Source organism: Pagrus major, chromosome 5 (assembly GCF_040436345.1).
Source record: "Pagrus major chromosome 5, Pma_NU_1.0".
NCBI lineage: Eukaryota > Metazoa > Chordata > Actinopteri > Spariformes > Sparidae > Pagrus > Pagrus major.
This window is the reverse complement of record NC_133219.1, coordinates 2,523,380-2,536,209: the sequence shown is the minus strand read 5'-3', so window position 1 is coordinate 2,536,209 and position 12,830 is coordinate 2,523,380. Positions and strand designations below refer to the sequence as shown.

The 12,830-nt window shown below is 41.3% G+C and overlaps 1 protein-coding gene across 1 annotated transcript in view; it reads left to right on the top strand.

Annotated features, from left to right (window-relative positions):
• Nucleotides 1-12,830, top strand: part of whrnb (whirlin b) — a 136,036-nt gene that overhangs the window by 65,847 nt on the left and 57,359 nt on the right. The window contains exon 3 of the mRNA XM_073465300.1: nucleotides 5,046-5,171. Within this exon, the coding sequence (XP_073321401.1) occupies nucleotides 5,046-5,171 (126 nt within the window). The remainder of the gene's footprint in view (nucleotides 1-5,045; nucleotides 5,172-12,830) is intronic.

The following is a 12,830-nucleotide window of genomic DNA, read 5'->3' as shown; positions in this document are numbered from 1 at the left end:
TAGTTTGATTTTACTTACTTTGTGTCCCCCCTTTGCTAATGCAGTCAACACTGCAATTGAGTCTTTCTCACATTGTTCTTTTGCTGGGACTACATATCAGGAGATCGTTTACGTACTAAATCACTGTACTTGCTTCTTCTAGGTGTTGTAAATCATTAGCTAATACTTTGTTAAAATGGAGGGGCTGTCAGCATAGCCTTGTGCTAGCCATGTATACGTGTATTATTGACCTTGATAAGTGAATGCAATCAGATATTGTGACTCCGGATGCAACAGTACACTGAAAAATGCGGAACACAAATCAATTATTGTGTACCATTGAGCTGATGGTGGGATGTTTGATAGTAGCGTATGGGAGTCTGGGACAATGGGTGTTTCAACATCCACAATAGCATTGATAGCTGGCAGATCATGTACCAATCGATAATGATCTGAGTGTGGCTTCTTAATTGGAAAGATTGGCGTATTGCAGGGACTACGAGTCTTAATAAGTACACCTGCCTTTATAAGGCCTTCAATTGTCGGCCTGATGCCGTCTACAGCTTGTTGTCTTAGAGGATATTGTCTCTTATATGGCAACACTATCCCACTTTTTGGCTTGATCTGGACAGGTTGAGGTGAGGTTGATTTGTTTGAGCAGAACATCCTGTTCTATTGATGCCATTGTCTGCGTGGGAGGTCTATTACTCACTAACACTTTTCTGCTGTCCCTTCATCACATGCCCTCAATGATATTCTCATATATTGTTTACTTGCGGTGGTGAAAACATCCTTATTTTGTGTTGGTAGCCATTGCTGCATCTGTAATTCATCATGAGTCCGAGGACATGTGATTTGTGTCCATCTGCTATCATGAGAGTGACATGTAGGGCGGAGCCTGGGACCTGGAACCATAGTTGTTCAGTTGGAAGGGTCACTGCTGCCGCTGCTCCTTGCGGTCCTAAGTATATGTTCAAGCTGACCATGTAGAATGGCTTTTCTGTTGATCAGTTCTTCCTTGCACTCTTTATAGTCTGTGAGTGTCTGGGCCTCATCATTCATCATGGTGCAATACAGTGGCATTTGTGTTTCGTATGCAGCTCCCAATTGTCTCACCATACAGTTTTCCAAGGCTCTCATTACTGCCTTAATTCTGATGCTGAGGGACCCAATATACAGCCGGTCGGACTTGGGTGACAGGCTCTTTTGTTACTTATACCGTCATCAACCTGTGAGTGGGGTCGTTGAAGAAATCCACTCTCAGCCCGTCCTGTGGGCATAGCATGTCTCTTCCTTCGAGCTATTTGCCCACCTGTGTCTTTGCTTCTTTGGCTCCCTCTGGTGCTGGCTTTGCTTCTTCCTGATATTCTGCCACCAGTGCATATGCTAGAGCCATCTTCTTCTTCGCCTTCCATTCTGCTCTGGGCTCCCTGGACTGGGAATTGTCCTGATGGAGCTTCAGTTGTGTTACACCCTTCAATTGTGTTCGGTGCGTATGGGGCTGGGGCTGGGGCTGGCCAATGTGGGGCAGTGGGTGCGGCTTGTTGATTTTGGTTATCCACTTGGCCCTTGTTGCTCTGCAGTGCTGGCATTTTTTTTGATGTTCAACACGTTTTTGTGCAGCCTGTCTGAACAATCTCAGCACTTCTCTTTCCCTGGTTCGTTTTCCCTCTCTTATACTGCTTGTGTCTTCAGCTTTGTAGTGTTTGATGTTTGCTTCTACCTCGTTACAACAAGCCACAAATGATTTCTGACACCTTGTGTTTCCCTGTCTCCGTCTCTGGTATAATAATTATCGGTTATAATTTCATCTTCACTGCTATCTCCTTCATCCATATGTATTAACACTTATATCTGTATTATCATCCACCTATTTTATTATCATCCACTTATTTTACTATCATAAATTTTATTTTATTCTATTTATAATTATTATTTCATTATTATGTTTATTATATTCTTTTTACATTTATTGTTTTATTCTGCAGTTATTTCTCTAAACAACATTAGTTTAGTACTTATATTTTAAACATGCAACGTACTTATATTTTAAGCACAAAACGTACTTATATTTTAAACATGCAACGTACTTATATTTTAAGCACACAACGTACTTATATTTTAAGCACACAACGTACTTATATTTTAAGCACACAACGTACTTATATTTTAAGCACACAACGTACTTATATTTTAAACACAACGTACTTATATTTTAAACACAACGTACTTATATTTTAAGCACACAACGTACTTATATTTTAAGCACAACGTACTTATATTTTAAACACAACGTACTTATATTTTAAGCACACAACGTACTTATATTTTAAACACACAACGTACTTATATTTTAAGCACACAACGTACTTATATTTTAAACACACAACGTACTTATATTTTAAGCACACAACGTACTTATATTTTAAACACAACGTACTTATATTTTAAGCACACAACGTACTTATATTTTAAGCACACAACGTACTTATATTTTAAAATATAACGTTGTGTGTTTGATGTGGATTTGATGTGTGACATGACTAGTCGTTCAAAGCACTTCATAATGATGGGGGTCAGTGCCACAGGGCGATAGTCATTGAAGCAGGATGGAGCAGGTTTCTTTGGCACAGGTATGATGATGGTGGCCTTGAAGCATGATGGAACAACAGCCTGTCTCAGAGAAGTGTTGAAGACATCCGTGAAGACATCTTTAAGCTCCTCTGCGCAGTCCCTCAGCACACGACCAGGGATGTTGTCTGGACCTGTTGCCTTGCGGGTGTTAATAGTGGAGAGTGTCCTCTTCACGCTGGCAGCAGACAGGCACAGACTGGCCACACCCGTACCTGCTTCCGAACTGGTCTGGAGACTTTCACTCTCGGTCTGTATGCTGGCATTAGCATAACAGTGATGTGATCAGAGTCCGATGTGGGGGAGGGGGGAGGCCTTGTATGCTCCTTTGTGAGCAGTGAAAACCAGGTCCAAAATGTTATCCCCTCTTGTCGGGAAATCAACATGCTGGTGAAGTTTTGGAAGGACAGTCTTAAGATCAGCATGATTAAAATCTCCAGCGAAGATGGTGAATCCATCTGGGTGGGCTGTCTGTTGTTCACTGATGGCCTGATACAGTTCACAAAGTGCTGCATTTCTGTCACTGCTGTTGGGGGTGGGAGGGATGTACACAGTGACTAGCAAAATTGCTGTAAATTCCCTCGGCAGATAGAAAGGACGGCACCTTATGATCATAAACTCCGCCAGTGGTGAACAGTGTTTGCATACCACCACAGCGTCCCGGCACCACGCATCACGGATGTAAACACAGACCCCGCCGCCGCGAGTCTTTCCTCCGTTTACGAGGGCTCTGTCTGCTCGATAGCATGTTAGCTGCTCCAGTTGTACAGCGGAGTCAGGGATGTTGTCATTTAGCCATGTTTCAGTGAGGAGAAACACACAGCAGTCACTCACGTCACGCTGCGCTGATCTCAGCAGTCGTATGTGATCCATTTTGTTGTCCAAAGATCGTACATTAGCCAGGAGGATGGATGGTATGGATGGGCGAGTTGGGCTAGCCGCTAGCCTAGCCCGGATACCTCCGCGCTTGCCCCTCTTCTGCTCCCTCTCGCACCGCTTGCGGTGCCTCCTTTCTGGGGGGGGAGTAGCAGTCGGTGTGTCCGGTGAGGTCGCAGGCTGGCGGAGTAAACCGAGCTCCTTTATTGTCTCTGTTTGTGCATTATCCAAAGTGTTGCAAAGCTTGCTCCTGCCGATGTCTAGCAGGGCCAGTAGACTGTACTTGTTCTTCGGTGTAGACAGACGAGACGGACACGAAACATTTTCATACAAACACTTACTAACAGAACAAAACACCGCACGGTCGGGACAGAGAGGGGTCGCTGCGTCTACACGCGCCGCCATCTTGGATATAGAATAATACATATTTCAACCATCCATTGTAATTTCATCACACTTGATTCTTCTTTTTAATAGCACAGCAATTATTATCAACCCATAACTACTTACTATGGTTATATTCTACTCAAAGCCTGCAGCATCAACCACAACATTCACCAGTGTCAGTGTCAGGTAGCACAGATACAGTCTGCTGCTACTCAAGTATGTTAACTCGGATATTAATATGTGTTTAATATTTTCTGCACGCACTAATAAGCTGTTGACAAAATGTGGAAGCCATTTGGACAAGTCAGTGGCTGTTAGTGTGTGTTGAGGGCATTTTATCAGAGAAAAAATAAGTGATCTGCTACAACCACAGCTAGGTGTTGTTACCAGTCAGTTAGATTAGCAGGATACCTAACACCTAGTGAGCTACTACCACTACAGTTTGGGGGGAGTTTCACTGCAGGATCATTTGTGTTTAATTGTCTTATTCAACCCAGACAGTCAGATTACGAGTTAAGTGACGAGTTATGGCACGCACCAAGGATGTTTGTGTGTCTGTGTGTTTGAATTCAGGACAGCCTCTCACTAGGGTTGCTGAGGTGTCGAAATTTTTCCACCAACTAATAAGCTTGCGACAACACCGGTGGTACTCAGTTAAAAGTCATCTCTGAGCTGTCCTCCTGGCAGTAAACAGCTCTGGATCAGAGCAGAATCTGCCTCCAGAAGGTCTGGCTCTGTACCCGACTCTCTCCTCCAGAGCCAGAGGCTCTGAGGAGCTGAGCAGCTGAGCTCTGCCCCCAGCTGCAGCCAGTCCTCGCCACACAGACGTCAACACTCTGCAAACATTTTTTGTTTTGTTTTTAAAGAGGCCTAGCTGTGCATTTAAGGATTTTACATGATGCATCACGACAGTTTATTTTAAAGTCGTTTTTGCTCAAGACATTTATAACAAAGTGAAATGACCATCTATCTTTAAAAACTTTGAATAATGTTTTGATATACATACTTTTCCATACCAAACCTCATTGATTATTACTGAAACACCCCGCTGCATCTTTCTCCCTTCTTGAATCAAGTCCACAGGTGGACACTAAAATCTGACCCCTTCACGTTGCACCATTTTTTCACCTGATAGTTTGGTCTCCAACCACTCTTTTCTGTTTTCTATGCAGGTAAACCTGAATATGGACGATGGTCGCTCTCTGGGCCTAATGATCAGGGGTGGTGCTGAGTATGGACTGGGGATCTACATCACTGGAGTGGACCCTGGATCCGCTGCAGATGCCTGTGCACTAAAGGTAACACAACTGTCTTGATAGCATTGTTACAGAGTATGTCACCATAAAACCTGTTAAACTTGAGAAAATGAATGAGATCTTTGAGATGGTTGCAGAGGATCATTACCTTAAGTTATCTATAAAATAAATGATTCTAGATTTCACTCATGCCGTTATTATGTTCACCACTATGTTTGGCTGTACATTCCTACATTAACTAAAACTGTCCCATTCCCAGTACGTGGGATTAACTCTGATCAGTGCTTGTAACACTGTAGAACAAGCTACAGTCTGAATGGGAAATATGTTTTTCAGACTTACTAATTTTTATCAGGCCTGAACCCAAATCAAAGTTATATTAAACCTTAAAAGACACACAGGACAGGGAGTAGCTGGCTGGAACAGCGATGGTGCGACAAACTGATAAATGCAACAACTTATTGTATCATATTTCATGCTGAATTTGCAAGAAGGCATGAATGATGGAGAATTTGCGCTAGCCATTTTGCAACGTTTAAGTTGCTCTTCATGCAACAACTCTCAAAACTGTGCAGCTTTGTCTGGGGACATTTCAGTTACAAGTTCAATGGTGAAATCAGTTGAAACAGACTGTTTGACACACAGACATCAGCTGCTTAGCATGGCAGGTAAAAGAGCCCAAAAACATAATGTGCATTTCAGTGAACCAAGTGGAAGTCCAAAGGCATGTTTCGTGTGTGTACTCCACCCACAAGAATCCATTCTGCCTGTTGCTGTGGCCCCTTCTGGTTGTTTCGCAGAGGACGGAAGGTCAGTTGAATGAGCAGTCCTTCACTGTGGCCAAGACCACCACCGAGTGTGATCTAAGGGATCAGATCCCAATGTGTAAAGTGTATACCACATGTAGGATATTAGCATGTTCGCATGCATATTTTTAATATCTTAAAACTAAACATAAAGTACAGTCCAGGTGATTAGATTAGATGGTAGTTAGAGATAATCCAGTTATCGGAGAACTGGATGAAAAATCACGAGATCAACAACTTAATTCATACATTTGTTGTTGAGATATTTACCCAGGAATTCCACTGGTTGCATGTACGTTGCAGAACGGCTTTGTTACGATTTTATATTGTATTAATATTTTTTGTATATCAGCTGCTTTGTACAAAATAAGTGACAGTCTGGCACCTGGCACTCAGAAGCTTTAGTTTTAGGGGTAACCCCTAAATTCCACCAGATCCATGTTTGGTCCATCTCCGATCCGCCACGGCAGTCTATGTGTGTACTTCCACTGGCTCTGCTGCGTTGCGTATCTACTCCGTTACAGCTCTGGCAGTCTGGACCCTTCCGCAGCAGATACGCAAGGCTTCTATTTCTGCCAGATACTGGAGCATGGCACATCAATTTAGCCGAATTCAGCACAGAGCAGACAGGAAGTTAGGCACCAAATCAACAACATAACATCCGGTTCATTTTCATAATAAAACAGCACAAAAATCTCAAAAAAGAAACATCTAATCTAATCCATCCAATCTAATCCTTCGGTTGGGAACACTAACCCTTTGTCTGTTTGTTGTTGTGTTTATAACACATACGTACAACTGCAGTCGCGCGTGATTCTGTAATTATCGCGGGAACGCTTCGGTCTCGCATACCCCAGCTGTCCGGCAGTGCTGCGCCGTGTTGCACTCATAACGCAGCCAGTGGGGGTTGACAGATGATGGAGCACGGAGCAAAACCGTAACAGAGCTGTTCCGCAGCGTACATGCAACCAGTGGAATTCCCGGGTCAGTCTGACTCACAGGCAGTCTACCTGATACATTATAGCCGAGCATGGCTAAAATCTAAAGCTTTTGAGTGCCAGGTGCCAGACTTTCATTTACTTTGTACAAGCAGCTGATATACAAAAAAAAGTCCATCATACTGTTTCAATTTTCGAAAGAAAAATCTTGAAGCATACCAGTATTCATGAAAGCTGTAAACTACAATCTGCTTTCCAGACAATGACAATTCTAAGCTTGCAGGGATTGAAACAAGCTTGAAATACAGTCATCTATCAAAATGAACATCACGTCTGCTGTTTTTGTTGTCAAAGTCACATTACTGCTGTGTAGTATTGTCACTGTAAGTGCAGACTGATTGGAAGCTTTGCACTGCATCACTACAGAATTTGATCAGATTAAAAGCAGACATGACTTTCACTGTGATAGATTAAGTTTTAGATTGATTTTCTGATGAAGTGGAAATGAAATCTAAAAAATGTTTTAAAAAAATGTAAAACATCTAAAAGGCCTGCAGCAATATACAGTACATTTGATTTATGGTAGAACACCCTGAGACACTTACAAAGTCTGAGACGGCGCTTTAAGTCTTAGTCATGGATTAAATAAGTTGTTGACATGAAGATCTTGGGCGCTGTGCCAGCTGTCATCGCTAACACCTGCTACCTGATTCTGATGAACCTGTTAGCATTCATGCCACCTGCTCCCTATTAGTCTGCTAAACCTGTTAGCATTGCAAACATCTGCTACCTGCCTTACAGCCTCACTCAGAGAGCTGACTTCAGTGCCATGACAGGCCTGCAGAAATGCTTTATTAGCCATGCTAAATCTCTGCTGTGTGCTTTCAGGTCAGCTTTCTGCCTCAACAAGCAGGTCACTCTAATTCTGTGCTATTTTTCAACCTGCCTGAGGCAATAAGAACAGACGCCAGTGTTTCATACCTGTAAACAATATGGCTGAAAGCTCAATGTGGCTTTTATGATAATATCACACTGTGTCCTACTTGGGGATAAAAATAAAACATCAACTTTTATTTATTTATTTTAGTTTGATTCCTTGCTCGTCCACACCAATTGGGATACCTTGGAAAAGCAGACTAACGCAGAGAGAAGGGAGATGAAAGAAGCAGAGCTTGGAAGGCACTCTAAAAATTCAAACGTGGTCCCCTGAAAGATGCAGTGTGACACTTGTCAGGTTCTTTGACAGGGGGAGATGAAGAGGTACTTTCTCTAATCATGGAGGATTGGCTGGTCAAGCTGCAGAACTGGAGCTTATGACTTCCTCTGACAGGAATGGGAATGCAGGAAGAAGGAGAGAGGGCGAAAGAGAGGAGGCACATCTAAAAAGAAATGGATGTTTTCTCTGTGTGTGTGTGTGTGTGTGTGTGTGTGTGTGTGTGTGTGTGTGTGTGTGTGTGTGAAGGTAGTGGTCTGGGTTAATCAGATTGAGTGATCCTGCCTACTATTGAGTGTAGTATCAATTCATGTCCTAAGGAGTGATAGAAGTGAAGCAAAGGACATTTATTTTTGAACTAAAGTTCTTATGCCGCTCTTCACCCATTTACTATCAATAGTTTCATTTTTAGAATTGGATCATCTCACAGCGTCTGAAAACCCCTTTACTTAGGCACAATGTGTATCCTTGTGAAACAGACAGCCTAAGAGATCGACCAAGTTTGGGGAGGTGTCAAATTAAGCAGGCTTCGAACTTCAAGATCTCCAGAGATCTCTTTTTCATTATTTACACGTCACTTTTCATGGGTACAAGTGAATGCAACCACCATGTATTTCTTTGAGGAGAGACTGTTCAAAGTTTCAACACTTCCATCTCTAGATTATTTCTATGTCCTCCCTTGATGTAGTGAGACCTTTAGGAAGGTGATATTAGTTGGACAGTGTGGGTCCGTGTCCACATAGTGTTTTTTTCGGGCAGAAAACCACTGGCTATGTGTTCAGAATGAGCTGAAGTGTTTGTGCTCTGAGAGAAAAAAACGCTACTTGCGTCTTGTCTCTATGACAACAATATCTCGACAACCGCCACTGTATAATATTATTGCCGAGGCCAGGAAAAAGAAAAGGAGCGACGGTGACGTCTCCAGTACCTTTCTTAAAAGCTGAGAGATTTTAAACTTGAAATGCTCGGAGCAGCCGCACAAAAGAGCACTCTGAAAAGACGCTGCGCCTTTCTCTATGTGGACACAGGCCCAAAGTCAAACAGCTGATGCTACACTGACCAGACATAGAGTCCTGCCCCTTCTGGTGTGCCCCATGGGACCTCATTTCAAAAAATAAATTGTATAGTATTCAATGGCAAGTTTGTTGAAAAAGGTAGCAAATGCTGTTCAGTTTTGTGAGAAACTGCTCAGTGAACTACACAATCTCACACAATATACATCACCACTAACATGGCCTTCAGCCCAGCACAGAAAAAGTATGAAAAAGGTGAAAATCGAAGTCTGGACACATTGACAGCAGCAGTTATGTTACAGGACAGTTGGTCAGTTCTGTGAGCTGCTAATATACAGGAGCAGCTCTACAATGTTTCAGTCATGGGTTTTGATGAGTGTTTAACAAACAGATGTCACTTGTATGACTGTTGGCTGTGTAGTCTTTCTAATTGCGTATTTTCGGTCTTATGCTTTATCCATTTTTTGACAAACTGGGAGGTTTTCTCGAGTTGAAAAAATATCTTTTAAACTAACATTGTACTGCCCTCACAGTGCGTGTGCTTATGCAGAGCTAGACAGTCAGATAACGGATAGAAGTCCTTCAAAAACCACAAGGCTTGACTTTTCTTGTCCTTTAATGAAGTCTTCTATTTTTCCAACTTCTCCGTAAATTACAGAGATAGAAACACAATTTACTTAAACACTGTACAAGTAGCATTGTATGAGTACATTTCAATTAGCATCCATCAATCCACAAAATGAAAAGAGTTAGCATCTATTGAAAGCTAGCAGAGTATATTCACCGAAAACATAACTAATTAGGTCTTCACCACAAAAATACACAATCATGTAACACTGTTCACATATAATACTTACAGATAAATATTCTCCAAGGCAAAGCGTAGAAAAACTCCAACAATATGATTTCAGCAGACTGTTTAGCTGTCTGTGCTCACTTTTCTCACCTGAGCATGAGTACTGAGCATGCAACGAAAAACACAGCATAGCTGGACTTGACGAACCGAGCGCTCACTCTGACATGGTTTCTCTGAACCAAAGAAAAGACCACTCACTCTGACGTGGTTTCTCTGAACCAAAGAACATATACTTTTTAGACCTGCTTAACTATTAACTTATGAACTTTAACATTTTAACCCTTAAGGACAGTACAAACATCATATGTGTGATTCATGACACCATACTATTTTTTTCTGAAATAAGGTCCTGTGATGAACCAGAAGGGGAGCGACTTCATCTCTCCATAGAAAATGTGCTCCTGTCTTTTTGTATAGTTGTATAGCACTGTCGGGCTAAATTTGTGCTTACACGGGAAATGCTCTATCACAATCTAATGTCATGAATTCTTTCATTTGTGGCATCCCATGTCATCCACATATAGGCCAAAAAGACTTTAGCCGGACTGGTTTTGTTTTAAGGAAGGTCTTGAAACAGATTAAAAATAGCATTGCAAATACAATATAACTTCAGCATATTGGAAATAGTTCTTTACTCGGTTCAGTTTAGGAGAGAATGCCAAACAAAAGGACTTAAGATTTATAGTTCTGCTGTTATGAAGCTGGAAGCAGCAGTGTACCCTTGTACACAGTTTAATATTGTGATGTAAAATTTTCCTGAAGTCAGCATTGCTGGGAAAGTAGAAGATCCATCATTGCAGCTCTATATGAATAGGCCCGGGTGAAAGTCATATTACTCATTTATATTTGTGCAACTCAGTGACACTTGGTGTTGCCCATTCATTACTTTAAGAGAGTGAAACACTCAGCCATATCCATTAGAAAACGATATAAATCTGCTCTAAATCCATTCAATTAGAGGCTTTTCTCTGACCTTGGAGAGGTTGCTTTGACACCAGATTAGAAATATGAAGACCAGCATATTCAATTTGGTGTCTGAATTGTTGAATACTATTTCACAAGCTGGTTTAGATAAGACATATTTTCTTACTCTGAATAATACATTTCAATATTCTTTGAATTTCTCATGACCTAACACTTTTTTCACTGTGTGTGTGTGCGTGTGTGTGTGTACTCAGTCCAAGTATCTAGAGGTCGCGTCATGTCCACTGTACTGGAAAGTATCTTTGACAGGCATCAGAGCAGAGAGGCTTCTTTTCTTCATATAAAGAGTGTAAGAGTAGGAAGAAGTCACACTGCTGCTGTGATATGAGTCAATATGGGCCCTTTATTCAGTAGTGGATTACAGCCTGTCAGTATATCTAACTTTAATAAGCTGCAGCTAACACATGTCCCATGATGCTTCTTCCCATGGACAACGATACATGCTGATAACCAGTGATCTGAGGGGGACACTGGTTGAATGGGGTTGTATTTGTGGATATAAAAAGACTGATAACTGGGAGTTGGGTGGGTGTAACGACAACAATACAGGCCAGAGGCAGCAAAGCCACTGCTTTTAGCCTCTCAAACATCAAACAAGCAGATTTACTAATGTATGCAGCTTTGGGTTCTGGTTGCTGCTTTTGGATTTTTACATATTTAGCTATGTTGATGAAGGTTCTCGGTCATCCAGGTCATGGTAATTCTAAGTGCTGTATTGTAGGCAACTGGACATGTTTCAGTTTCTTGAAGATGTTTCACCTCTTATCCAAGAGGCTTCCTCAGTTCTAACTAACTGGAAGGGAGAACTTTGTTACATTCCACCACTGAGTAGTCATATTTTTGCTTGACCTATTTGCCCAATAGGGTCAATGGCAACAAACGTAATTGTTGGACTGAATGTGTGAAAGCATTTGGATTCAATACCAGAGATGGATTGTGTTCAAAGGTAAGACTGTTAATAGAACTATTACAATAACAACAATATGAAGCCAGCCGTTAGCTTCAGTGAAGCAGTGGAGGAACCCCAAATCAAAAGATTTGGGGTTCACATCAACTTTACAACACAACATTAGTTTATGATTAGGCTGGGTGTTAATGCATGTGTCTTACATTTTCATTTCAATATTTCCTTACATTTATATAGTTGAGACTAGGGGTTGACGATATGCTTTTTTTCAGGGCAGCTACTGATTATTAGAAAACAAGGAGACTGATAACAGGTTTTTGGAACCCATATTCATTTGCAGTTAAAATTTAAATCTTAGTGATGAAATTTAGAACAACCAGTGATAAGTACAATTTACTCAAGTAGCTACTGTTCTTAAGTACAATTTTAAGGTACTTTATTTATTTCCTTTTTCTGCTACTTTATGCCTCTCCACTACATTTATTTGATACATTTAGTTATTAGTTACTTTGCATTATGTTATTGTTCATATAGGGTATTAATTGTGACATGAAGCAGATTTTTAAATTAGTTTATTTTATCTGCGATCTGACAGACAAATTACAGAATATGATAATCAGAGAAGTGCTGAATATTGGCCAGATAATCGTTCTACCCCAAGTTTAGACAGTCTGCTTTACTGTGTGCTCTCTGCACTAGTATCTCATTTGGGCTCCTGCTTTAAGTCTAACTAGAGCTCCCCAAACTATAAGAAATAACAACACCCCTCTGCAAATGACAGGTTTGCTGTGTAGACAATTAAGTCATAAGTAGCTGAAGTGACTGACAGGCTTCACAGCATCTGAGCAAACAACATGTTCACTGACATCCTGGAAATCTCAGCTCAACTCCCATCTCTTAACACAGTGACACTCATAACAGTTAAACCCGTGACCTAGTCTGTTATATCAATAGAAAATGGAAATGATTAGTATATCAATACTT